At 40.4% G+C, this 24,448-nt stretch overlaps 1 protein-coding gene across 4 annotated transcripts in view; it reads left to right on the top strand.

Moving 5' to 3' along the window:
- The window catches only part of SRD5A2 (steroid 5 alpha-reductase 2), a 66,168-nt gene that overhangs the window by 20,524 nt on the left and 21,196 nt on the right, over positions 1-24,448 (top strand). For all 4 annotated transcript variants that reach the window (XR_013759084.1, XR_013759085.1, XM_079110156.1 and 1 more), the window contains exon 2: positions 19,307-19,470. Coding sequence is in view for 2 of the 4 variants with exons in the window: in XM_079110156.1 (XP_078966282.1) it covers positions 19,307-19,470 (164 nt within the window). In the remaining 2 variants the exon portion in view is untranslated. The remainder of the gene's footprint in view (positions 1-19,306; positions 19,471-24,448) is intronic.

Genomic DNA, 24,448 nt, shown 5'->3' on the forward strand with positions numbered 1-24,448 from the left:
AAGGGTTATCGCTGCCATTAGCTTGTTTATCTACCTTTTTCCCTGAAATTTCAGTGAGTCTTAAGTTTAGTTTCTCAACGTTGTGACAGAGCTCTTATACATTCTGATCATAGTTTGTTTTTTTCTTTAATACTGTTTGAATGTTCAAGGCTGGCCACCTTGTCTTCAAACTCTGAAATATTACCTTCTACTTGATCTAATGTTTTGGAGAGACTTTTGATTGATTTTTATTTGATTTATTGAGTCTCTCATTTCCAAGATTTCTGTTTTTTTTTTTTTTTTTTCCAGAATCTCTCTTAATTGAAATGCTCTTTCACATCCTGATGGTTCCCTTAGTTCATTTCTTAGCTTTTCTTTTTAATTCACTGATAATTTTACCAATCAGTTTTTTGAATTGTGTGCCTGGGATTTCATCAACTTTGATATATTTGTATTCAGTTATTGGGGAGTTATAAACCTTTGGAGATACTGTGTTTCCTTGTTTTCTCAGGTTTCCTACATTTCTGTATTGACATTGTACATCTGCTGAAGTGGATCTCTCTTTAGCTGTTATAGGAGGTCTCTTTAGTAAGCTGTTTTTTTTTTTTTAACCAGTTTTCCAAGCCAGGAGTATATCTCTGGTTAACAGGAACCATTCAGCATGTTCATGATGCTTCTACCAATCTCTAACACCACTATGAAAGGAGGTAATGATTACTCTAACTGATTACTTGAGATCCAACCACAAACCAACAGGCTACAAAAACTTATTTAAAATGTTCTCCACAACTTTACTAATCTAGAGGTGGAATAAGGGAGTAATACCCTATAATAGGCTAAAAAATAGTTGTAAAGAAAGTAAAATTGATATACTATATAAGGCATGAAAAAGAAAAGAGAAAGAAGAAAAGGCAGAAAAGGAGAAGGAAAGAAAAAACAGGAAAGAGAGAAGAAAAAATAAGTATAGAAAAAAGAGGGGTCAAGAATATAGAAAAGAAAAAAAAAAAGAAAAATATGGAATGAATAAATCCAATTGACATATTACCATGAAGAACATAAAAAGAGAAAAGAACAATAGCAACAAAAACAACCAACCAAATCAAACCAAACAGAAAAACTAAATAAAAAGAAAAAACAAACAAAAAAACAAAAAAAATGAAACAATAGGGAGGGAGAAGGGAGAGAGACAGAAGAAAAGTGAAGAGAGAGGAGAGATGGGGAGAACTTAAAGAGGAATAAGATAGAGATAGAATGAATAAATCCAATGAATGCCCTATGACATTGAGGGGGAAATTTGGGCATGGGGCACACACTTGCAACCCCAACTATTCAGGAAACTGTGGCAGGAGGGTCCCAAGCCCAAGGTCCATTCTGGGAACTCAAGGAGACCCTGACTCAATACGAAAACCAAAAAGGTCTGGGAAAGTAGTTCAGTGCAGATCATCCTGGGTTTAACTCCTAGCACCATGGAAAAACCCAATGAGATAGAAAAACAAACAAAAACAGGGATTGAGGAGGAAAGGGAGATAGAAGAGGAAAAAGCAAAAAGAGAGAGAAAGAGAGAGAGAGGGAGAGAATAACACAGAGAGAATGACCTATTTCTCTCTGAATGAGAGTGAGAGTGAATATTTCCAATTAACATATTGTAACATTAAAGAAAAGTACATAAAATTGGATTAAAGGATGTAATATCAAATAGTGGCAAATCTATTAAATCAATATAGAAGCTAATACCTGTGAAAGCAGAAAAGCTAAAGTTGGGTCTAAAATTAGCCTTTGCTGAGCTATTTGAGATGGAGGAATTTCTCCCTGGGCCTTCCAGCTGTGGATTATACCGGATATTGGGAGGGGTAGTAGAGACTCAAGTTTCAACTGCATAACCTCTGAGTGTCTCTGGGTGTAGAGATAGCAACAACACTGGCCCTTTCCACAGTCTGTTTAGCTCTCGACCTGACTAGATCAGTCTTCAGCTCAAAACTCAGCTTACTGTCCTTCCCCATACTGATCTGGCTGGGCTGCCGCTGGTATGACCCTGAGTGGCTCCAGCCTCTCTGTGATGTTCCTGGATGCCTAAAAGCTCCTAGGAGCTTTGAGCGAGTGATTCGAGTGCCTGAAGCTCTGCTGCTGGATCTTTCCCTGGCAGGGAGGATGTCCTCATTTCCTGTGGAAAAAGCCATGTTCCTGGGGTTAACTGCGCAATCCTCCTCCACCCTTCTCAGGGACAGTCAGGTGACTCTGAAAGTCCCATAATAAATCCTGCTGATTGAGATCTGGACAGTTTAAACTGTTTCAGATTGCAGCTGGAGTGTGTGGGCCTATCTGGGTCTAGATCACCGATTTCAAAGGTCCTGCCATCAGCCTGTTACAATCGAGGGCTCTCAGTGGGTTCTGCCACCATCTCACTTCTAATACCAGAATGGTTTTTGGTTCAACCACTCACTAACCAAGTGAAAAAAAGAAAGAGAAGGGAAAGAAAAGGAGGCTGTTTGGTCTTTGAGATTAAAAAAAAAAAAAAAACAACAAAACAGAGACAAAAGAGAAGACCAAAATAAATAATAAATAAATAAATAAATAAATAAATAAATAAATAAATAAATAAGTGTGCGGGCATTTCTGATTTTTCACAAGGACAGTCCAGACAATGATGTCCCTTTGAAGGTCCCAGCTCTCACCAGATCCAGAGGAAAGTGGGCCATGATGTGCAGATATGCTCTTCAGCCATGCTGTATTTAAATCTCCTCTGCTCATGCAGCATGCCTGCCTGGATGATAGAGTCCACATTTCTTGAAATCTTGATGATTTCTTTTTTCAGCTCTCCAGAGGGGAGCTTCCTTTCGCCCACTGAGAAGCCATGTGTGGGTGCCGGTGGAGTCTTTTTGTTTTCTTTTTCTTTTTCTAATTATCTTTTTACTCTAACAAACCACTATTGGGTTGCTTCACCTAGCAGCTGGGTTGGACCAGGTGGATTTCAAGGTGTTCCCCTATCCCACCCTGCAACTGCACACTGCTGAGTTGCATTATCAGGGAGCAGACAGCATGCAGTGGATGCTACTTGTCCACCACTTTAGACATCTCTTTTTCGCACTTCAGCTATAGACCTCCCTTGACGATTTCTTGTACTACAGGTCTATGGTAATATACCCCTTCTGGCTTTGTTGAAAATGTTTTCTTTTCTCCCTCATCTTTGAAGTATAGTTTCGATATATGTAGGATTCTTGGTTGATGTTTTTTTTTTTTCTCCTCTTAGAACTTTGAAAATACCAACCGATTGTCTTTCACCTCTAAATGAGAAATCTGTGGATGATCTTATTGAAAGCCCCTTTCACGTGATGAGTGGCTTCTCTTTTGTTGTTTTCAAAATTTCTTTTTGTGGGGCTGAGGTTGTGGCTCAGTGGTAGAGTGCTTGCCTAGCATGCATGAAACACTGGGTTTGATCCTCAGCAGCACATAAAAATAAATAAATAAATAAAGGTATTGTGTCCATCAACAACTAAAAAAAATTGTCTTTGGAAAGTTTTATTATAATGTGTATCAGTGTGGGACTCTGAATTTTTCTTGGAGTTTACCATGCTTCTGGGATGTATATATTAATATCTTTGATCAAATTTGGGATTTTTCAGTCATTATTGCTTCAAATGTTCTTTTTACCACTTTCTCTTTCTCTTCTGGGACTCACACAATGTGTATAATAGTCCCCCTGATGGTATCCCCCACAGGTTGCTTGGGTTCTGTTTATATTTTGAGTAACATTTTTTTTTAGTTACATCATTATAATTATATGTAGTAGTTGGGTTCGTTTTGACAAACTCATATGTGCATGCAATTTGAATTCTTCCAGTTTAGTCCCTGTTCCCCCTTTCCCTCTTTCCTATTGCTCCCAATTCTTCTTTCTACTCTATTGATTGTTTACTTTTCTTTAATCTTTTTTCTTTCTGTTCCTCAGACTCAGTAATTTCTATTGTTCTATATTTAAGTTTTGCTGATTCTTGTTTTTGCCTGCTTAGTTTCTTCTGAATTTTGTTTTAGTTGTAGGACTTTTCAGCTCCAGAATTTCTTTTTGGTTTCCCCTTAGATTTCAATCTCTTTCTTGGCTTGTCTTTCTGTTCACACATCATCTTACTGACTTTATCCACATCTTTGAGTTCTTTGGATATGTTCAATACAGTTATTTTAAAGTTTTTCTGACCTAACATTAGGTCTTATTTTTGGGTACTGGGGATTGAACTCAGGGGTACTCGACCACTAAGCCACATCCCCACAGGGTCTCACTGAGTAGCTTAGTGCCTTGCTTTTACTGAGGCTGCTTTGAACTCATGATCCTCCTGCCTCAGCCTCCCAAGCTGCTAGGATTATAGGCATGCCCCACGATGCCTGGCTAAGTCTTTTTCAGTGACAGTTTCTGTTTATATTTTCCATTGAATAGGCCATATTTCCCGCCCCCCCCCCTTTTTTTTTGAATGCCTTGTGATTTTATTTTAAAGTGAACATTTTAGCAATGTGATAACCTTGGAACTCAGATTCTCCATTTTCCTTTGGATTTATTCTTTTTTTTTTTTGTTATTGTTTTTGATTTTAAAATTGTTTTAGGCTATTTCTGTGCTAAGAATTATCTTGGGTGAACATTAGGCCTTTGCAGGTCTTTTGTGAGTCTGCATTTCCCCCTGGTCATGTGTATTCACTCTCTAATTTTCCCTGTATAGTTAGTAGTTTATGAATATTTTTATCTTTACTATCTGTCTCCCAAAAGGGGAAAAAGAGAAAAATAAATGGAATAAAATGAGGCACTGGCTCTTTAAAGTCCTTGAAAGTCACATTAGTCAACGGGGCTTACAACAATGGCGAAGACAGAACAAACCACAGTAACTGCCTATCTGTCCATACCTCTGTTATCAGAAGCAAAATCCTCTATCCAAGCACACATCCATGATATTTGGAGGACAGGGTCCTTTTTTGCCCACCCTGGCTCTTACAAGTTATTCCAACAAACATTTACATAGCTTCTTGCCACAGGACTGAGTGTGGGTAGCAGGTAGCTGCTACTGTGCTGAGAGATGAAGTTCACTGGAATTAATCGCAATCTACCATTCAAGCCTTTTCCTGAAAGTTATAAGCTTTTAGTGGACTCCAGCGTTCCAAAATAGTTATATTAGGTTATGCCAGTATAATTGTTGTCTAGATGGGGAGGCAGATTCCTGGGCTTCCTATTCTACTATCTTCCCCAGAACCATCTCTTTGCTTTCTATTTTTTTTTTTAATTTTAAAATTTGCTCTATTTAGTTGTACGTGACAGAATGCATTTATACATTTTGATAAGTTATTCATAAATGGAGTATAATTTCTCATTTTCTGATTGTACATACTGCAGGATCACATCAGTCATACAGTCATATATGTACATGAGGTAATAATGTCTGTTTTGCTCCTACCCCCATAACCCTTCCCCTCCCTTAACTCCCCTCTACCTAGAATAAAGTGACTCTGTTTCTCACTAGCCCCGCTCCATTGTGAATTTGCATCCACATATCAGAGAAAACATTCAGCCTTTGTTTTTAGGGGGTTTGACTTATTTTGCTTAGCATGATATTTTCCAACTCCATCCATTTACCAGCAAATGCCATAATTTCATTCTTCTTTAAAGCCGAATAATTTTCCATTGTGTGTGTATATATATGTATCTATATATAAAATGTGGTATGTGGCATATATACACATACCACATTTTCTTTATCCATTAATCCATTGAAGGGCACCTAGGTAGTTCCATAGTTTAGCTATTGTGAGTTGAGCTGCTATAAACATTGATGTGTCTGTGTCGCTGTAGTATGCTGAGTTTCAGTCCTTTGGGTATAAACTGAGGAGTGGGATAACTGGGTCAAGTTTTCTAAGGAATCTCCATACAGCTTTCCATAATGGTTGCACCGATGTGCACCGAACAAGTGTATGCAATTTCCACTGTATGAGTGTACCTTTTTCCCCACATCCTCGTCAACATTTATTGTTGTTTGTCTTCTTGATAATTATCTTAATTATCTTCTTGATAATTACTGTGATTGGAGTAAGATGAAATCTTACAGTAGTTTTGATTTGCATCTCTCTAATTACTAGAGATGTTGAACGTTTTTTCATATATCTGTTGATTGATTGCATATCTTCTGTGAAGTGTCTGTTCAGTTCCTAAGCCCATTTATTGATTGGATTATTTGGGGTTTTTTGGTGTTAAGTTTTCTGAGTTCTTTATATATCCTAGAGATTAATGCTTTATCTGAGGTGCATGTGGTAAAGATTTTCTCACAATCTATAGGCTCTCTTTTCACATTATTGGTTGTTTCTTTTGCTGAGAAGGTTTTTAGTTTGAATCCATTCCATTTGTTGATTCTTGATTTAACCTCTTGCACTTTAGAGGTCTTGTTAAGGAAGTCAGATCGTTGACTGACATAGTGAAGATTTGGGCCTACTTTTTCTTCTAGTAGTCACAAGGTCTCTGTCCTAGTGCCTAAGTCCTTGATCCACTTGAGTTGAGTTTTGTGCAGGGTGAGAAATAAAGGTTTATATCACAACAGACACAACTGAAATACAGAAGATAACTAGAAAGTATTTTGAAAATTATACTCCAATAAAATAGAAAATATTGAAGACATCAACCAATTTCTAGAACACATATGACCCCTAAACTGAATCAGGAGGACATACATGATTTCAACTGACCAATTTCAAGTAATGAAATAGAAAACACCATCAAAAGTCTACCAATTAAGAAAAGCCCAGGACCAGACAGATTCTCTGTCAAGTTCTTTAAGACCTTCAAAGAAGAATTAACACCAATACACCTCAAATTATTCCATGAAAGATAAAAGGAGGGAACCCTTCCAAACTCATCCTATGAAGCTAATGTCACCCTGATACCAAAACTAGACAAAGACACATCAAGGAAAGAAAACTTCAGACCAATATCCCCAATGAACATAGATGCAAAAGTTCTAAACAAAATTCTGGCAAATTGCACACAAATACATATTAAAAAGACAGTGTACCATGATCAAGTGGGTTTCATCCCAGGGATGCAAAGTTGGTTCAACATACAGAAATCAATAAATGTAATTCACCACATCAACAAACTTAAAGAATCATATGATTATTCCAATAGATGCAGAAAAAGCACTTGACAAAATACAGCAGCCCTTCATGTTCAAAACACAAGAAAAACTAGGGATAGTGGGAACATACCTCAAATCATAAAAGCTGTATATGTTAAACCCAAGGCCAACATCATTCTAAATGGAGAAAAATTGAAAGCAGTCCCTCTAAAAACTAGAAGAAGACAAAGATGCCCTCTTTCACCACTTTATTTAACATTGTCCTTGATACTCTAGTCAGAGCAATTAGACAGAAGAAAGAAATTAAAGGCATCAAAAATAAAGAACTCAAACTATCACTATTTGCCGATATGATTCCATATTTAGAAGATCCAGAAACTTCTATCAAAAAACTTCTAGAATGAATAAATGAATTTTACAAAGTAGCAGTATATAAAATCAATACTCATAAATCAAATGTATTACTTTACATCAGTAATGAATCCACTGACAGAGAAATAAAGATAACTATCCCATTCACAATAGCCTCAAAAATAAAATAAAATAAAATAAAATAAAGCAAAATAAAATACTTGGGAATAAATCTGACAAAAGAGGTGAAAGACCTCTACAATGAAAACTACAGAACACTAAAGAAAGAAATTGAAGAAGACCTTTGAAGATGCTCCTGGATAGGCAGAATTAATATTGTCAAAATGACCATAGTACCAAAAGTGTTATACAAATTTAATGCAATTCCTATTAAAACCCCAATGACATTCTTCATAGAAAAATAAAAAGAATTCATGAAATTCATTTGGACAAATAAGATACCCAGAATAGCCAAAGAAATCCTTAGCAGGAAGAGTGAAGCAGGAGCATCACAATACCAGACCTCAAACCATACTACAGAGCTATAGTGATAAAAACAGCATGGTAATGGCACCAAAACAGACATGTAGACCGATGGTACAGAATAGAGGACACAGAGACAGACCCACATGAATACAGTTAACACATACTAGACAAAGTGCTAAAAACATTCACTGGAGAAAAGACAACCTCTTCAACAAATGGTGCTGGGGAAAATGGAAAGCTACATGTAACAAAATGAAATTAAACCTTTATCTCTCGCCTTGCATGAAACTCATCTCCTTGTTTTCTTTTGATTAATGTTTGCATGATATATTTCCCCCATTTCCCCTTCCTTCCTTTCTACCTTTCCTCTTTCCTTCCTTCTACTTCTTACCTTTTATGTTTATCATCTTCCCCTTTGAAATATAATTGTCTTAATTCTTTTCCCTCCATAATTTAGAATTTCATAGTATAATATATTTGTGTGTATTGATTTTTTTCTTTCAGTTTAAGATCTTCCTGATTCTTGATGACTGATTTGTAAGTGAAACCTGGACATTTAGGGAATTATAAGAGGCCAAATCTTGTTTAAACCCTCTTTCTTGTGATGAAAATTGAACCCAGCACCTTGTGCATGCTAAGCATGTGCTCTGCCAAAGCTTCACCTCCCCCTTCTGTTTTATCCAGTGTCTCCTCACAGTGCTCTGGCTAGGGAAGAGGGAGCTCCATCCACCTCAGGTGCTGTTGGGTGTGGGTAGAAATTCAGGGTCCTCCTTCAGGTATCAACACACTGAATGTGGAGGAGGCTTTTGTTTTGAGTGTGTCAGGTGGAAGTTCTGGTTCCCTACTAGTCCTTCACTGATACCTGCCTGGTTGAGATTCAGGAGTGTTAACTTCCTCTTTCCAAATGACCTCCACTGATACCATGGAGCAAGGGGTGTATGGCCTCATTACTGCTGAGAAGTGGTGACTATCCCAACTAGGACTTCTCTGATACCACCCAGGACAGGAGGAAGATATGGGGTTAAGAAGTACAGGTACTCCATATGGTCTTTCCTAACACTGTGAGGACATGGGGAGGACCTGTTATTTCCCAGTAGGAGTGAAAGTCCTGGCTTTCTACCAAGCCTTCTCTAACATACCCTGGCAGGGGCTTAGAGTGCCCTTCATAGCTTGGTGAGGGAAAATCTAGGCTTCCTATTGAACTTGTTTGGTGGGGGTGGGAGTGGGGTTAGTCTCCCCCTTACTTGTGCTGTTTGGCTATGGTACAGAAGGTATTTTCTATTTTTGTCTTGTTAGGTTGCTGATTTTCTGGTCCCTTGGCTAGAGAGAACAAGCTTTTGGTTGGGCTAACTTCATCGGCTCTAAGTCTGGAACATATAAAGCAAAAAGGAAAACCCAGGAACTCACTGTTTTGATTTTCTTTAAGTAACAAGTTTTCTAGTCTGTGTGTCTTGTTCTTGCTATCTTCCAGAATCTTCTTATGTCATATATATGGAGATATATATACATATATATCTATACACATATATCTATACATATGTATTTATGTATGTACATAAATACATATATTTACATATATATCTCCATATATATGACAATTTATATAATGCCCAGGGACTTAGTTGTATATGGCAGGAGGATTAGGTGAAAAGTACATATAATTCACCTTTCTGGAAGTGAAAGTTGTGATACATATTTAATGAGGTATAATTTGAAGATCTGCATTCATGAAGTATATACTATTTATAACCTATTATAGACTCCTTCATTCAGCATTCACTCCAAGCCTTCTGTGCACCAGGTGCTGTTGAAGTCATGGCAGATACAATGGTGAACAGAAGTGATAGTGTTTCACTCCCTGGGGACCATACATTCTTGTGGGAAGAGATGATGAATGAACAGAATATATTAGGTTGGGTAGTAAAAAAAAGGCTATTGGAAACAGTAGAAGGTTTATGAGAACAACAAGTGCTAGAGGCATTGGGGGTTTGGTCTGACATAGGATCATCAGGGAAACATTTGAGCAGAGATCTGGAAAAATTAAAGCACAGGAATGAGCCCTGTGGGTGTCTGGGAAAGAGCTCTCCAGGCAAGTGACAAAGATCTGAGATGGTAAGTACTGGGCCTAGCAGCTAGGGAGGTCAGAGTGAGGTGGGAAGGAGGAAAAGTAGAAGATGAGGTTAGAGACATTTTCCATAATCGTTGGGAAACCAGACTGCACAGAGTCTTGAAGGCAATCATAAAAAATCAGACTTTTCCTTAGTCATTTGGGGGCTTTCAGGGGAAGTGATGTGGGCCAGCTTGCAGCTTTACTTAGTATGCTTTATGAAGAACAGGAAGTGAGGTGTTCAAGTGAGGAGGCTTTTGCAACTATTCATAAGAAGTTTAATGATGGCTTGAACTTAGAGCAGAGGAATTGGAGATGTGACCAGATCCTGGAAATATTCTGAAGATAGAAGTGACAGAATTTGCTAACAGATGTACTTGCAATATGAGAGAAAGAAGGAGAGAGATAAAAGATGGTTCAAGGTCTTTAGCTTGAGAAATTGAAATAAACTTGATATTTACTGGAGTGGGTAAGACTCGGGGAGGTACAAGTTGGGGGAAGGTTGGGGAATCAGAGGTTTTGCTTCTGATGTGTTGAGATTGAAATGTCCATTAAACGAGGTGTCTAGCAAGGACTTGGCTGTATGAATCTGAGTTCAAGGATTGGAGACATCCTTCTGGGGACATAATTTGGGAGTTGTTATAGATGGATGATCGTCTTAGCCTGTTCTGTGTTGTCACATTACCATGAAGACTGGGTAATTTATAAAGGGCAGGAACTTCTTTCTCAAAGAGTTGGAGGCTAGGAAGTCCAAGACCAAGACACTGGCATCTGACAAGGGCCTTCTTGTGTTTTCATATGGCGCAAGCTGGAAGCGCCAAAGAGAGTGAACCCACTCCCACGAGCCCTTTTATGGTGGCATTAATCCACCTGTGAAGGTAATGACCCAAATACCTTCCCTGTGACCTGAACACCTCCCCCAGACCCCACCTCCCAACACTGTTGTCGGGGATTCAGACCATAGCAATGATATTTGACGGTAGAACACAAGATATTATCACATTTGCTGGTGGCTGTAAATAAAGGAGCAAAAAGTCCTGAGCCCTGGGGATGCTCTAATAGTTAAAGGTTAGCCCTGGGGATGCTCTAATAGTTAAAGGTTAGCCCTGGGGATGCTCTAATAGTTAAAGGTTAGGAGGATAAAAAGAGACCATTGAAGGGAAATAAGGAGAAATCAGTGGCATAGAAAAACTGAGAGAGTGTGGTGTGCTGAGTGAGGACTGTTTTCAGCAGGAGGAAGTGATTAGGTTGTCAAGTGAGGAGAGAGCTGAAGTTGGCTGCCATGCTTGAAGCGTGCCTGTCTCTGCCGGCCTCACTAAGATCTGTTTCTGTCGGGGAGGTGGAAAGAAGAGGAGGAGAGACCGAGAAATGGCAAACATAGACAAGTCTTTGGAGGAGTTTTGCTGTAAAGGAGAGAATAAAAGTGGGGTACTGGATAAAAGAAGATATGGGGTCAAGGTAGGAGTTACTACTATAAAGAACAGCTAAGTACAATGCACGGAAACTTTGCATTTATGTATATGAAATTTGAATTTATTTTGATTGACAATGAAGTCTAAAAATTTCATATAGTGAAAAGTCTTTCAGTGGGCTTGATAATCTTAGCAATAGCATTTATATTTGAGAAAGACTTAGTTAAATATGAGTTGGTCTATGCAAGATATGTAATTTCCCAGTTTTTTGCCTTTGGTTTAATTTGGATTTGCAATTTCAGTTAACCCTTTACAATGAGAATTCCCCCCAGATGAACATTTACTTAGCAGTGATAGAAAACTTTATATTTACAGAGTACTTACCAGTCTCTGTATTAGAATCAACATAAAAAAATTAAAATTGACATTAGAAGGGTAGGAAGGGATTAAAGAGAGGTGGTCCCAGACCAGGAAAATGGAGTCCCAGGTTGTCTTGGGAGGCCAAGGGGAAACTTGCCTACGACTCTGCAGTTCTGATTTGCAGGCTATTGGGCTAATTGACTCCTCCCCTTCTCTTTTTTTTATCTTTTCTTACATTGATTCACTTATTTTGGACCACTCTAGGACCTTCTGTCTGGGCTCTCTGCACCAAACTTCTCGACCTTTTTCCTCTGGAGAGCCCAGTAAGCAACGTTTCCTAGTCTTCCTTGCAGTTGGGGGGGCAGAGGTAAAAAAATGTGAGGCTTGAAGTGCGATGCTAAGAAAACCTACACGGTCCTTCACGCTCTTGTGCTTTGTTGGCTGGTCAGATGTGGCAGATTCCGTGGGAGAGCCTGGGTCCTGAATGACTACGGAGTACAGCATCCCCCCTGTGCTGTGCTGTCAGCCAGGAGCCAGCTTTTAGTTCCTTGAAGCTTTGGGACTTTGGAGTTGTTTGTGGCAGCAGGGAGCCTATCCTGATGAGGCATGCTCCTTCAGGTGAGATCAGTGACTGTGAACTTTTGCATTCAGACTTAGAAGGCCCAGAGGGTCAGGGTCAAGTGTGTACATTGTTTAATTTGGAAGCATAGCTATTTGTTTCATGCCCTGGGTTTTGGGATTTTATCTTCTGACCTTCTGGGGGAACACTGTTAGCACTGACAAGTCTTCATTCAGAGGCAAACAACTCTTCTCTAATGAGTTTATGCAGCTTTCCAGGACCTGTTCCCTTTGAGAAGTTAAGCTCCCTTCAGGCCCCCAAAACTCTCATGGGGTGTGAGGGTGAGAGGAAGCCATTATTTAGCAGCAATCCTGTGTCAGATACTTTTTCTTGCATTGTATTATTTAATTTTTATAATAATCCAACGAAATAATAAAGTATCATAAAGAAGTATGATAGACCTCAATTTATAGAAGAAGGAATTCGTCCAAGATCATGGAGTTATGAAGTAGTAGAATCCTTCAAGCAAAGCCTTTTTGACAGAGAAATACTTGCTCTTTCCATTTCATCTTTACTCTGTTCTATTTCCCTCCAGGGAAGGAGGAAAGAACCTGAATTTAATTTGCTTATGTACACAGTGGTATTAGAGAAGCCACCTCCTCTTCCCTCTTGGGTGTATTTGCATTTTGAAGGAGGTGAGAAACAGAGAAGCCAATTACTGACTTAAAGAAATGAATTGTAGGCACTGTTGTGACTGCGTAGGGTGGAAGAACCTCTGCAGATGACCTGGAGGCCTGAGGCCAGACAGTGGGAAGCCGCAGGTGGCTTTAGTTTTGGTTTAATTGGAAGCTGACCTTTCTTTCCTCTTCAGATCTTTAATACAGAGAATTAAAAGTCCTTACCATCCAGCAACGGGACAGGAGGCCGAATGGTAGAGGTGAGAAGATTTAGCATCCTGAGCATGCCTGTGCAAACTCCCTGATCCTACAGAGTTGGCCATGCTCCAGCCTAGAGAGATGTGGAGAGAGTCAGGACCACCTTGACTATTTTAAGTCTATACAATTTGGCTTCCATGTAACACAACACTCTCATTTATGTCTTTTTGCTAATCACTCTACAGTTTAAAATATGCTTTTATGCAGATTATCTAATTTGATCCTCGTAGAAATCTTGGGAGGTGACAGGGAAGGAATTATCATTCCATTTCCAGGTAAGGTAACAATGACCCAAGTTCTCTGACCTGAAGTTCAGGCTGCCTGCTTTTGATGGGAGGTGGGGGGCGGGGTCTGAGATAAACCTCACTGGCTCTGAAGCTGAAATCCATATCCAAAACCAACTGTGCGTATCTATGACAGTCTCCAACCTTCCTGCTCTTTGTTCTATAAATGTCTGATGAATGCTGCAGGTGTGTGGGCTTGGCTGGTGCGTGTGTATGTGTTCACTCTCATATGTGCATGTGCATATGCATGTGTACACAATGGGTGTGAAATTTACAAAATCAAGTATCAGTTCTTGTCTTAGTTCATTTTCTGCTACTTATAACAAAGTATCTGAGACTGTAATTTGTAAAGAACAGAGGTCTATTTATGTCACGGTTCTGGAAACCGGGCAGTCTGGAAAGCGTCTTATGAGCATTTGCTCAGTAGCTGGCCAGGGCCTTCTTTCTGTATCATAACAAGGCAGGTGGGAGGGGTGGGGCGGGGGGAGGAAAAAATAACAGAATGAATCAAACACCATTACCCTATGTAAATGTATGATTACACAAATGGTATGCCTCTACTCCATGTACAAACAGAGAGACAACATGTATCCCATTTGTTTAAAAAAAAAAAAAAAAATGGCAGAAGGCATCCCGTGGTGACAGAGCCCTGTGCCAGAGAGCTGCGCTTCTGACAAAGTCACTCCTTTAGTAGCCCATTAGTCCATGAATAGATTATTTTATTCATTAAGTTAATCACATCTCAAAGGTTTAATTTCCTAAAACAATTAACATATGAATTTTGGGGTTAAGTTTTCACCCCACGAAATTTTGGGGACAAGTTTCAAACCATCCCAATTTTCAAAGCTTCAGAATCCAATTGTCTACCTAAGATCATCAGTCAAATTTCAGAAGCCGTTTTTTAGAGTTGAGCTCTAATTCCATGATGAATGTGGCTCCCTGGAGTGTCTTTCGAAGAGTCACTATGTGTATCACTTATTCACGTGTGGTGACAGTGTATCTTTTGGAAAATGTTCGTGCAGGAGAAATTTGGAAGGTTTAATGTAGGGAACTGGGCTTATCAGAAAACCTAGATGTTGTCCTTACTCCATCATCAGTTGGGTCTATAATTTTGGACACATTATTTAACATTTTTGGATCCTACCTTTTTCATGTGTAAAATTAACAGTTTGATAAGATTTTACCTCTAAAAATCTATCAGTCTGTCTCTTTAGTGTCAAAACCAGTGTGACCTGCCTGGAGGAGGGGTTGAATGCATGTATTATACTTTGAACTCTACTTCATCTACCTTAAGTCTCATTATCTCATATTTCTAAAATAAAATTAGTAAATATTGCTGGGGTCTCTTCAATGGTAAATTTCTGAAACCCAAAAAAATTCTTTTTCTAACCATAAGGAACTTTTTTAAAAACAATCTTTTATATATATTCATTGTAGATGGACACAATACCTTTATTTTTAGGTGGGGCTGAGGATTGAACTCAAGACCTCACACATGCAAGGCGGGCGCCTTTTTGTCATAAGAAACTTTTGACATCTAAATACTACCTGCTGGAGAGTCATTCTTTCCTGCATGATTTTTTTTTTTTTTTTTTTTTGTGGTGCTGAGGATTGAACCCAGGGCCTTGTGCTTGTGAGGCAGGCACTCTACCAACCGAGCCACATCCCCAGCCCCTGCATGATGTCTTAAATCTCCAGTTAGTAGTTCTTTCTGGAACCGTCTGCATAAGATTGATCGCTATTTATTCTACATATTGTGTTCTTTAACTGCTACATTTTTCCTGTCTTATGTTTTCATTTAGTTCTTTTATGAATGACTTGCTTTCTACCTTGAAGAAAACATTTCTCTGAGAATACTTACTGGGCTTATTTTAAATGGCTTAGTTGTGGTAATGCCTCTTAATGCCGTCTGTGCTGTTCATTATTTATTATGTGTATTATTTTTATTTTGTAAGTTGATTATTTCTTAGTGGTTGTACTTCTCAGGTGTCTACCTGTCTTGGCCTGTGAGTCATGTGTCTGGGAATGTATGGAGTTAGCGCTAAAGTCCAGGCCGGTCACTGTCCCTCCTGGGAGGGTGAGCTTACGCTCTAGGGAGGGATGAGCTGGGACCAGGTTCAGTGGTGGAGTGCTTGCCCAACATGCCTGGCTCGAGCTCCAGCACTGAAAAAAGAAGAAAAGAGAGAAAGGGACAGGAGGAAGGGATGAGACTCAGGGTGAGGACCCCAAGTCCACAAAGCAGCTGCTCCCCGCTGCCCCGCGTCGACCAGACTGCACAGATGCCTGGTGACCTGGGCTGTTTCCCGTCACAATGGCAGTGCATAGGGAGAGTTCTCAAGGCAGAGGGGCAGGCTGGGCAAGACAGGATGTGAAGGTTCTGTGCTGCATCAGAGGCTGCCTAGCCCTGCCCCACCCGCCAGGTCCCAGCATGAACCCCTGGTCTTTATGCGGCCGTCATTTCTCTAGGGTTGGATTTGAGAGTAAAGGAAGCAGTAGCCCATACTAGTTTGCCACCCCGTGTGACCCAAATAACAGAAGGAAGAGGAATATTCGGTGAACCCTTTCATATCCTAGCCCCATTCTTTCATTCCTCTGTATTTATTAGCTCTTTTAAAAATAAATCATGCAGGGCTGGGGCTGGGGCTCAGTGGTAGAGCGCTTGCCTGGCATGACTGAGGCACTGGATTCGATCCTCAGCACCACCTAAAAATAAATAAGTAAAGCTGTTGTGTCCGTCTACAACTAAACAATATTAAAAAAAATAAAAAATCACCCAGACATCACTTAATCTATGGGGCAATTCTCTGGAATCCTGTGAATGAGGCGTTTTTAATTTTAAAGTTTCTCCTCTGCAAGTTAACTAGTATTCTTCTGGTAAGAAAAGCTTTCACTCAGCAATTGAAGATCAGAACTCCAGTTCCATTAAGAAGGTGTAGGATAAATGCTTAATTGTTTCTTTAGTTACATTTTATCAGAGTCATGATCGCCTCTCATGGAAGCAAATTTCTTTAAATTCTTTTAAAAATATTTTTTTAGTTGTTGATGGACCTTTATTTTATTTATTTATCTGTGGTGCTGAGGATTGAACCCAGTGCCTCACACATGCCAGGCAAGTGCTCTACCACTGGGCTACAACCCAAGCCCCTAAATATTTTTATATATTACTGTGGACGCATGAATTTTATTTATTCAATGTTCATACTCAAATACAGTCATTATTCTTTTTTGACACCTGGTTCGTCACAAATTTGGCCTCTTTCCAGTGGGTACATATGTAATTTTGACAGCCTTCATCCCCAATTTAATCTTCAATTGTTTTCATCCCAACACAATAAAACATCTCTAACTTACCTCGTTATGGTCCCTTATTCTGATGTGGGCTTAGCTAGTTCTTCAGATGCCCTAATTCCTTTAGGGAAGGTGTTTACAGATTAAGACAGATATCACTGAAATCCAGAGGGTCACTAGAGACTATTTTGAAAACTTTTACTTCAATAAATTGGAAAATTTTGAAGAAATAGATAAATTTCTAGGGACATATGATCTACCAACATTGAACCAAGAGGATACAGAAATCCTAAAAACACCAGTAACAAGCAACGAGATTATATATCCACTATGGAAATCAGAATGGAGATTTCTCAGAAAACTAAAAACAGAACTATCATATGATCCAACTGTAACACTCCTAGGTATATAATGGAAAGAATTAACATCAGCATATTCTAGAGATATCTACAAACCCATGTTTATTGAGGCACAATTCACAATAGCCAAGTATGGAGTCAGCCTAGGTGTCAACAGATGAATGGATAGAGAATGTGGTACATATATAGAATGGAATATTATTCAGCCCTAAAGAAGGATGAAATCATGTCATTTTCAGAAAAATGGTTGAAACTGGTGATCCTAATGTTAAGGCAAACATGCCAGAATCAGAAAAGATAAGTTTTGCTTGTTTTCCCTCACATGTGGGATCTTGGGTTGGAGGAAAGACAAAGTGAGTGTAACAGACACTCTAAGAGAAGAGGAAGGGAATCAGGGGAGGGGAAAAGGGAGGATGGGGTACTGTAAATGAGGGTTGGATATGATCAAAGTATGTTATTTGCATCTATGAATATGACACAATGAAACCTGTTATTCTGTATAATAGAAATGCACACACATACACGCGAACTACAATGATCAAAACAGTGTGGTTCTAGTAATAAATATAATCAATGGACCAGAACCCAGAACCCAGAAGAAGAACTGACGCATGTGGTAAGTTAGCATATAACACCAATGACAATGAATATTGGGGGAGAGAGAGATTTAGTAAATTAATTAGCATCAGAAAAAATTAAATTGGATTTTTATCTAACTTCTTGTAACAAAGGACGCTGTGGATATATCGAAGGTTTAAATATGACAAGAAAATAATTAAAATAACAGGGAAGTTGGGAGTTACAACAAAATAATCTCAGTGTAAAGACAACCCAAATATCCATCAAAGTAAAATAAAGTGAAAGATGAACAGAAGTGGAATACTCACACTGGGGATGATACACAACAGTAGACTGAAGGAGCTGCCTCTGAGCACAGCCACCTGGTGACCTCCTACTTGTCTTGTGGAGTTAAAGAATAGCCTAAGGATCATGGAGTTTGATTCTACGTATATGGAATTAAAAGTGAGCAAAATGGACTGATTTTCAGGGATATATACAAATGTGATAGCATCGTAAAGAAACAGAAGGATTATAGAAATGAGAATATGGAGTGCACACGGACGGGTGGGGACAGTGTCCTATTTCTTGACTTAGTTACTGTCTGTCTGGGTGTTTATTTGGTAGTTATTCATTAAGCTTCTCACAAAGGTTTATAAATATTCCTGTTTTCCTTTTATGTTGCACTACATGAAAAATTTTTAAAAAGTCTAGTATTGAACAACGTATCTTGGGTACATTTTTAAAAAGAGTATTCATATTTTTAGGCCCTTCTTTCTAGATAACTAGGTTCATAATTTGTGACATTTAGAGGAGTCTCTTTTCTCAAGGGATCCTGCAGTCCACTTTATAGGGGATGCTATAGTGTCAGTAACTAAATATACGAGAGAAATTATAGAAAGCTGTCCAAATGCCATTTTGCTGTTTGTGGATAAACCAGACTTTACCATTCTCCTAATTTATTGGTAAGATTTTTATTCATCATCATCCTTATTGTTGTTGTTGCTGTTATTTGCAGTACTGGGGATTGAACCCAGGGGCACGCTTACCACTGAGCTACATCCCCAGCACTATTTTTTATCTTTTATTTTGAGACGGTATCTCACTAAGTTGCCCCAAATTCGACATCCTCCTGCCTCAGCCTCCTGGATAGCTGGGATTATAGATGTGTGCCACCACACCCAGCTCCAGTCTAGGAGGAACTAAATTTCACTTCAAGATTTGTGGAAAACCGATCTCCAATCCTAGGTTCATAAAATTTAATTCATTAACTACTGAATGGGATGGTCTTTACCTTTCAGGACTCGTGAGAATAAGATGAGGTGCTGAATGGATTTAGTGAAATAAGACAAATAACCTAAATGGTTACTCTGGAACCAGACAGTAACATTCTTCCATTGCATAAATTGAAGGAAAAGCTGTAACAATGCACTCGATGTGATGACCTGTTTTAAACGTGGTTCTCTCATCGATTGTTTGACCACTTTTCTTTCTTTGGACGGTGGGGTCTGACTTTCTGCTCCCTCTATCCCAGGACATTCATTTACTCCTTGCTCACCAGAGGGAGACCTTTTCCAGTGGTATTCCTTTTCAGAGGAAGTATCTTCTGTGTCGGGAATGGATTCCTCCAAGCCTACTACCTGATTCACTGTGCAGAATACTCTGAAGAGTGGTACACCGATATCCGGTTTAGTGTGGGTAAGTGAATCTCACCCCTTCCCAGCGGTCCGCCGCTTTCCAAGGTGTGCATGGCCATCGCCTCTCTCCATCCTACTGTGGCGACCTCTTAATGATCCCATTCTCCTCCTCTCACGCCTTTACCTGGTCTTTTCTCTGGGTGGAAGCCCACATAGAGGGATTGCTCAGATTTCCCGTCTCGTGGATCTCCATGGCTCTCAAAACAGTGTGCGAGTTCCTTACTGCGGCCTGTGAAGCTGAAATGTCGTTGGTGGTTCCTTCCTTCTTCTCTCTAGCTCATGTCCTGTGCTAGCCCCTGGACCTTCCTGCAGTGCTGGAAACGAAGCTGTCCTGCCCGGAACTTTTGTGCAGGACTCTCTCTCTGCAGAGAATGCTAGGCCCCGTGCATCCATGCAACGCGGTCCTCACTTGATTTAGGTCTCTACCTGTTCGCATCTCCTCCAGGAGACTTCCAGACTGCTTGCCTAAAAGAATGGAAGACATTGGGCACTGTTTTTTTTTTTCAAGTCCAGGAAGGCTCATTTCTTTGAATACTATTTTGGCTCAAAAGAAAAAAAATCACAATAGAGACTATTTCTAATCCCTCTTAGTATTACAAGTCACTCTACCCATCAGGTTAGTACTTCTGGATCTATCTCCGGAACATGGGACAACTGGGCTCTCTTCTCCCTAACTGTATTAATGGCCTGGACTTCCATAGCTCCAAAACCAGTTTTCCATCCTTCAACCACCTACATACACTCTCTCCAGAGCAGTCAGGGTGAACATTCAAACCCACAAATGACCAGAGGATTCGTTGCATAAATACGGGCACAGATCTACAGTAGACTGCACGGTAGCCACGAAAAGAAAGAAACGAACAAAGCAAAGCAAAAGCAAAACACAAAAAAGTGCTCTGTGTGTTTATGCAGAGACACCTCCAGGATGTGTGGTTAAATTAAGATAAATAAAGGTGCAAACAGTGTATATAGTATGCTATTTTTTTAATGTAGAAATGGGATAGGGGAAAAATTGTGTGCGTGTGTGTGTGTGTGTGTGTGTGTGTGTGTGTGTGTAACTGGGAAGGAAACACTGGAAACATAAGTCTCCCTACGTGCCTCTGGGTAAAGAGATCAGGGTGGGTATACCTGTATACCTCACTGTACACTCAACTGGTAAGGTAACCACACAGGAAAATGGCCAGTTCACAGGAAGTGCAGGAGACAGGCAGGTGAAACACCTCTGGGAGGAAGTAAGCCAGTTGTATTTGGAAAAACGGACATTCTGAAGGACAGTAGTCTAATTTCTTCAGCCAGGGAGGGTCCTAAACCAAACAAGGAGGAGTAGGAGGAGAAGGAGAAGCCGAAAGGAAGGAGTCTAAACTTAGAGGACATAACATCCAGATGTAAGATGGGGACTTACACTGAACCTTTGTTTGCACAAACCACCTCCAAAGGTCATTCGGGGGACATTTGAGGGGATTGGAATATGGTTTGAGTATTAGATAAGATACATATAAAAAAAGAACCTATACCTTAGGATCAGCTTCTTCAAGAGAACTTGTTAGTTTCAAATCTTTTTTTGTTCTGTTGGGATAAGCCTCAATCTACCCTGAAAAGGTGTCTTCTTGTGCAAGCAAATATCTGAAGTTTTCCTGGGGGATCGGGTATTTGAATATGATCTACTTGCCAATCTTGAAGGGCTGTGTTCCTACACAGTGTGTTCCTTTTACAGGAGCTGCTTTTCAGTCTCTGGATTGTTCGGGGCACACAAGACACCGTTCTGAGTTACCCACTAGGCAGTCTGTTGGAGGTGTGACCCTGGCAAGGGGCTTGCTGACATTCACCTAGATGTCCCTTCCACAGTGAGCATTCTCCAGTGGGTGCCAGACCTGAGCTTCAGGCAGGAGGATGAGCTACGGGAATCCTGTCTCCACTTGGCAGTGTGGTCCCAAGAGTATAAACTCTACTCTTTGGCCCATTTCACATCGTCATCAGCATACAGAGATTGGTCTAATTCAAGCTGAGGTATCAGGGTGCTGATAAACAGTTTGCTCTTTGTGGTCCTTTTGGTTAATGACCTGATTGCACCTGGACATGGAGGTATCGGTCTTTTGATGACCAGAACAGTGCATGGTGGCTACCTGCTTTCATTTGGCCATGGATGGTCTGTATCAATGCCAGTGTTTTAAGGGCATGTGTACTATTCTTGTTTTCAGGGGTAAGGTTCACTCTTTCCAAATAGCGCCATGTGCAAATGCTATTATGCAAGTGTATTTTGAGTCAGTGTAAATGTTTTCCTTCCTTCATTTAAACACCATCAGAGGTTCCCCAGAGCAATGTGCTCGGCTTTCTAGCCTTATGCTTCTAGCAGCAAAGCCTGGAATTGAATATCTGCTATTCACTGATCATTGTCCATAAAGATACTTCCATTGGTGAAGAGGTCCCCCGTACAGCTCTATGAGAGGATGATCAGACACGTCCAAACCGATGAACCGTCTCTAGGATCTGCAGACAGTCACGTTGTATCGGCCCATTATCAGCGGGCAATGGATTTAGGCTGGATGTGGTTTTGACATTTGGGTTGTCTGGTAGGATGAGCTGGTATCTCCCCATCCTCCCTGCAGTCATCTATTGTAGTAGGACCAGGATTTGGTGAGGGACACTCAGTAATGGGTGGCCCTAGAGTGCATTTCTCAGCCTCTTGTAGTAAATCACAAGTGGCAGTCATTGTGTGAAGGCAAGGGGCCCATCCTGTTGCAGTGTGGACCAACAGTTTGCTAGTCACTGCGTGTCTCCCAATGCCTGTAAGAGGACCCCAAGGGCTGTGCCTTGTTTCTCATGTACATGTGGATTGAATTCCTTACGTCAGTCAGGCAAGCCTAGGGCAAGGGCTGGCATGAGACTTTGTTTTAACTTCTAGAGGATGTTTGGCATTTGAGGTCCAAATCAAAGGTTCTAGTTTTGTTTTCTTTTAAGGTCTCATACAGTCTCTGGCTACTAATCCAAAATCGTGGACCCAAATGTGGCAGACCCATGCTACTACCTCTGGTTCCCGGATCTCTAAGGCTCAAGATAGCCTGCTTCCATTCTGACGTCAGGCTTTGCGTCCCTTGGCTAATCCGGAATCCCAATAGGTGACTTGTTTACAAATCTGAGCCTGTTCAGTGGACATCTTATATCTGCGTGAGGAGAGGTGATTCGATACAATGTAGTGTGGAAAGTCAGTGCTTGTAGTTGGGGCTAGCTGTGAGCAGGTCCTCCACACGTTGCAAAAAGATTCCTTGATCCAGCTATGATTCTTGAGGTCTTTTGCTAGGTGCTCGTTAAACAGACTAGCGGAGGTTTTAAACCCCTCAGATAGGACAGTCCACCAGTACTGGGTGGTTACTTTGGTGTCAGGGTCCTGCCACTCAAAAGAAAACAGAAATTGGGATTCAGAAGAATGCATCCTTTAAATCCAGCACCGTGAACCAGCCATTGCTACCTGGCCTCAGGGTCAGCAGCGTGTAGGATTTTGGTACAGTGGGATGAATATCCAGGTATCAGTCTTTTGATGACCAGAACAGTGCATGGTGGCTACCTGCTTTTATTTGGCCATGGATGGTCTGTATCAATGCCAGTGTTTTAAGGGCATGTGTAATATTCTTGTTTTCAGGGGTAAGGTTCACTCTTTCCAAATAGCGCCATGTGCAAATGTTATTATGCAAGTGTATACTCTCCAGGAGAGTAGGCTCACTTTCATTTCATAATTCATAGCTCTCAAGTTGCACAAATCGGTGTGAGATTTCCTCACTGGCAGGATAGGGATATTGTGGAGGGACCGGCAGGGCTGAATCAACACATGTTTTAAAAATTTGCCTAGAAGAGTTCGAATCCCGCCGAGTGCCTTTCTTCTGAGTGGGTATTGCTTCTTCTCGGGACAGGCTATCCCTGCCTTAAGACCTTAGGGAGCATTGACAGCCCTTCCCGGGTCCCCTCAGCCCACATGGCCTTCCTTACTTTCTTGTAGTCCTCCAGGAGAGTAGGCTCACTTTCATTTTTCTGGATGGCAAACAAAAGCTGGAACCCCAATGCCTTTTCCAGGGGCACATGCAAATGAAGCCTTTGCTTTTTGTGTGAGAAGGTTATTTGAACGTCTAATTTACATAACAAATCCCAGGGGAGGGATCAGACAATCTGGCATGTACAAAACGCTATGCCTTAATCCGTTTTGCCAGTTTGCATTCGAGGAGTTGGAGCAATAGAAGCTTCTGAGTCTCACCTGTCACTCCTACCGCTGTCTTGGTATTATTAACGTTAATTGGGTCCTTGCTGTTAATTGTATCCAGGGCCCCTATGGGGCTGTTTATTTTGGGGGGGTGAGTATGACTTTTCATTTCTATGGTTGTACACAATGTAGAGTCACATCATTCATGTAATTATACAAATACATAGGGTAATGCTGTCTGTTTCATTCTACCATCTTTCTGTCCCCCACCCCTTCCACCCCATTTTCCTTTATACCATCCAAAGTTCCTTCATTTTTCTCTCCCCACCACCCACCCCCTCATTATATATCATCATCTACTTATCAGAGAAAACATTTGGCCTTTGGTTTTTTGGGCTTGGCCTATTTCACTTAGCATGATATTTTCCAACTTCATCCATTTACCAGCAAATGCCATAATTTTATTCTTCTTTATGGCTGAGTAATATTCCATTGTGTATATATACCACAGTTTCTTTATCCATTCGTCAATTGAAGGGCATCTAGGTTGGTTCCACAATCTAGCTATTGTGAATTGAGCTGCTATGAGCATTGATGTGGCTGCATCACTGTAGTATGCTGATTTTAAGTCCTTTGGGTATAGGCCAAGGAGTGGGATAGCTGGGTCAAATGGTGGGTCCACTCCAAATTTTCCGAGGAATCTCCACACTGCTTTCCAGATTGGCTACACCAATTTGCAACTCCACCAGCAATGTATCAGTGTGCCTCTTTCCCCACATCCATGCCAACA

Source organism: Sciurus vulgaris (genome assembly GCF_902686455.1).
Source record: "Sciurus vulgaris genome assembly, chromosome: 14".
NCBI classification, from domain to species: Eukaryota; Metazoa; Chordata; class Mammalia; order Rodentia; family Sciuridae; genus Sciurus; species Sciurus vulgaris.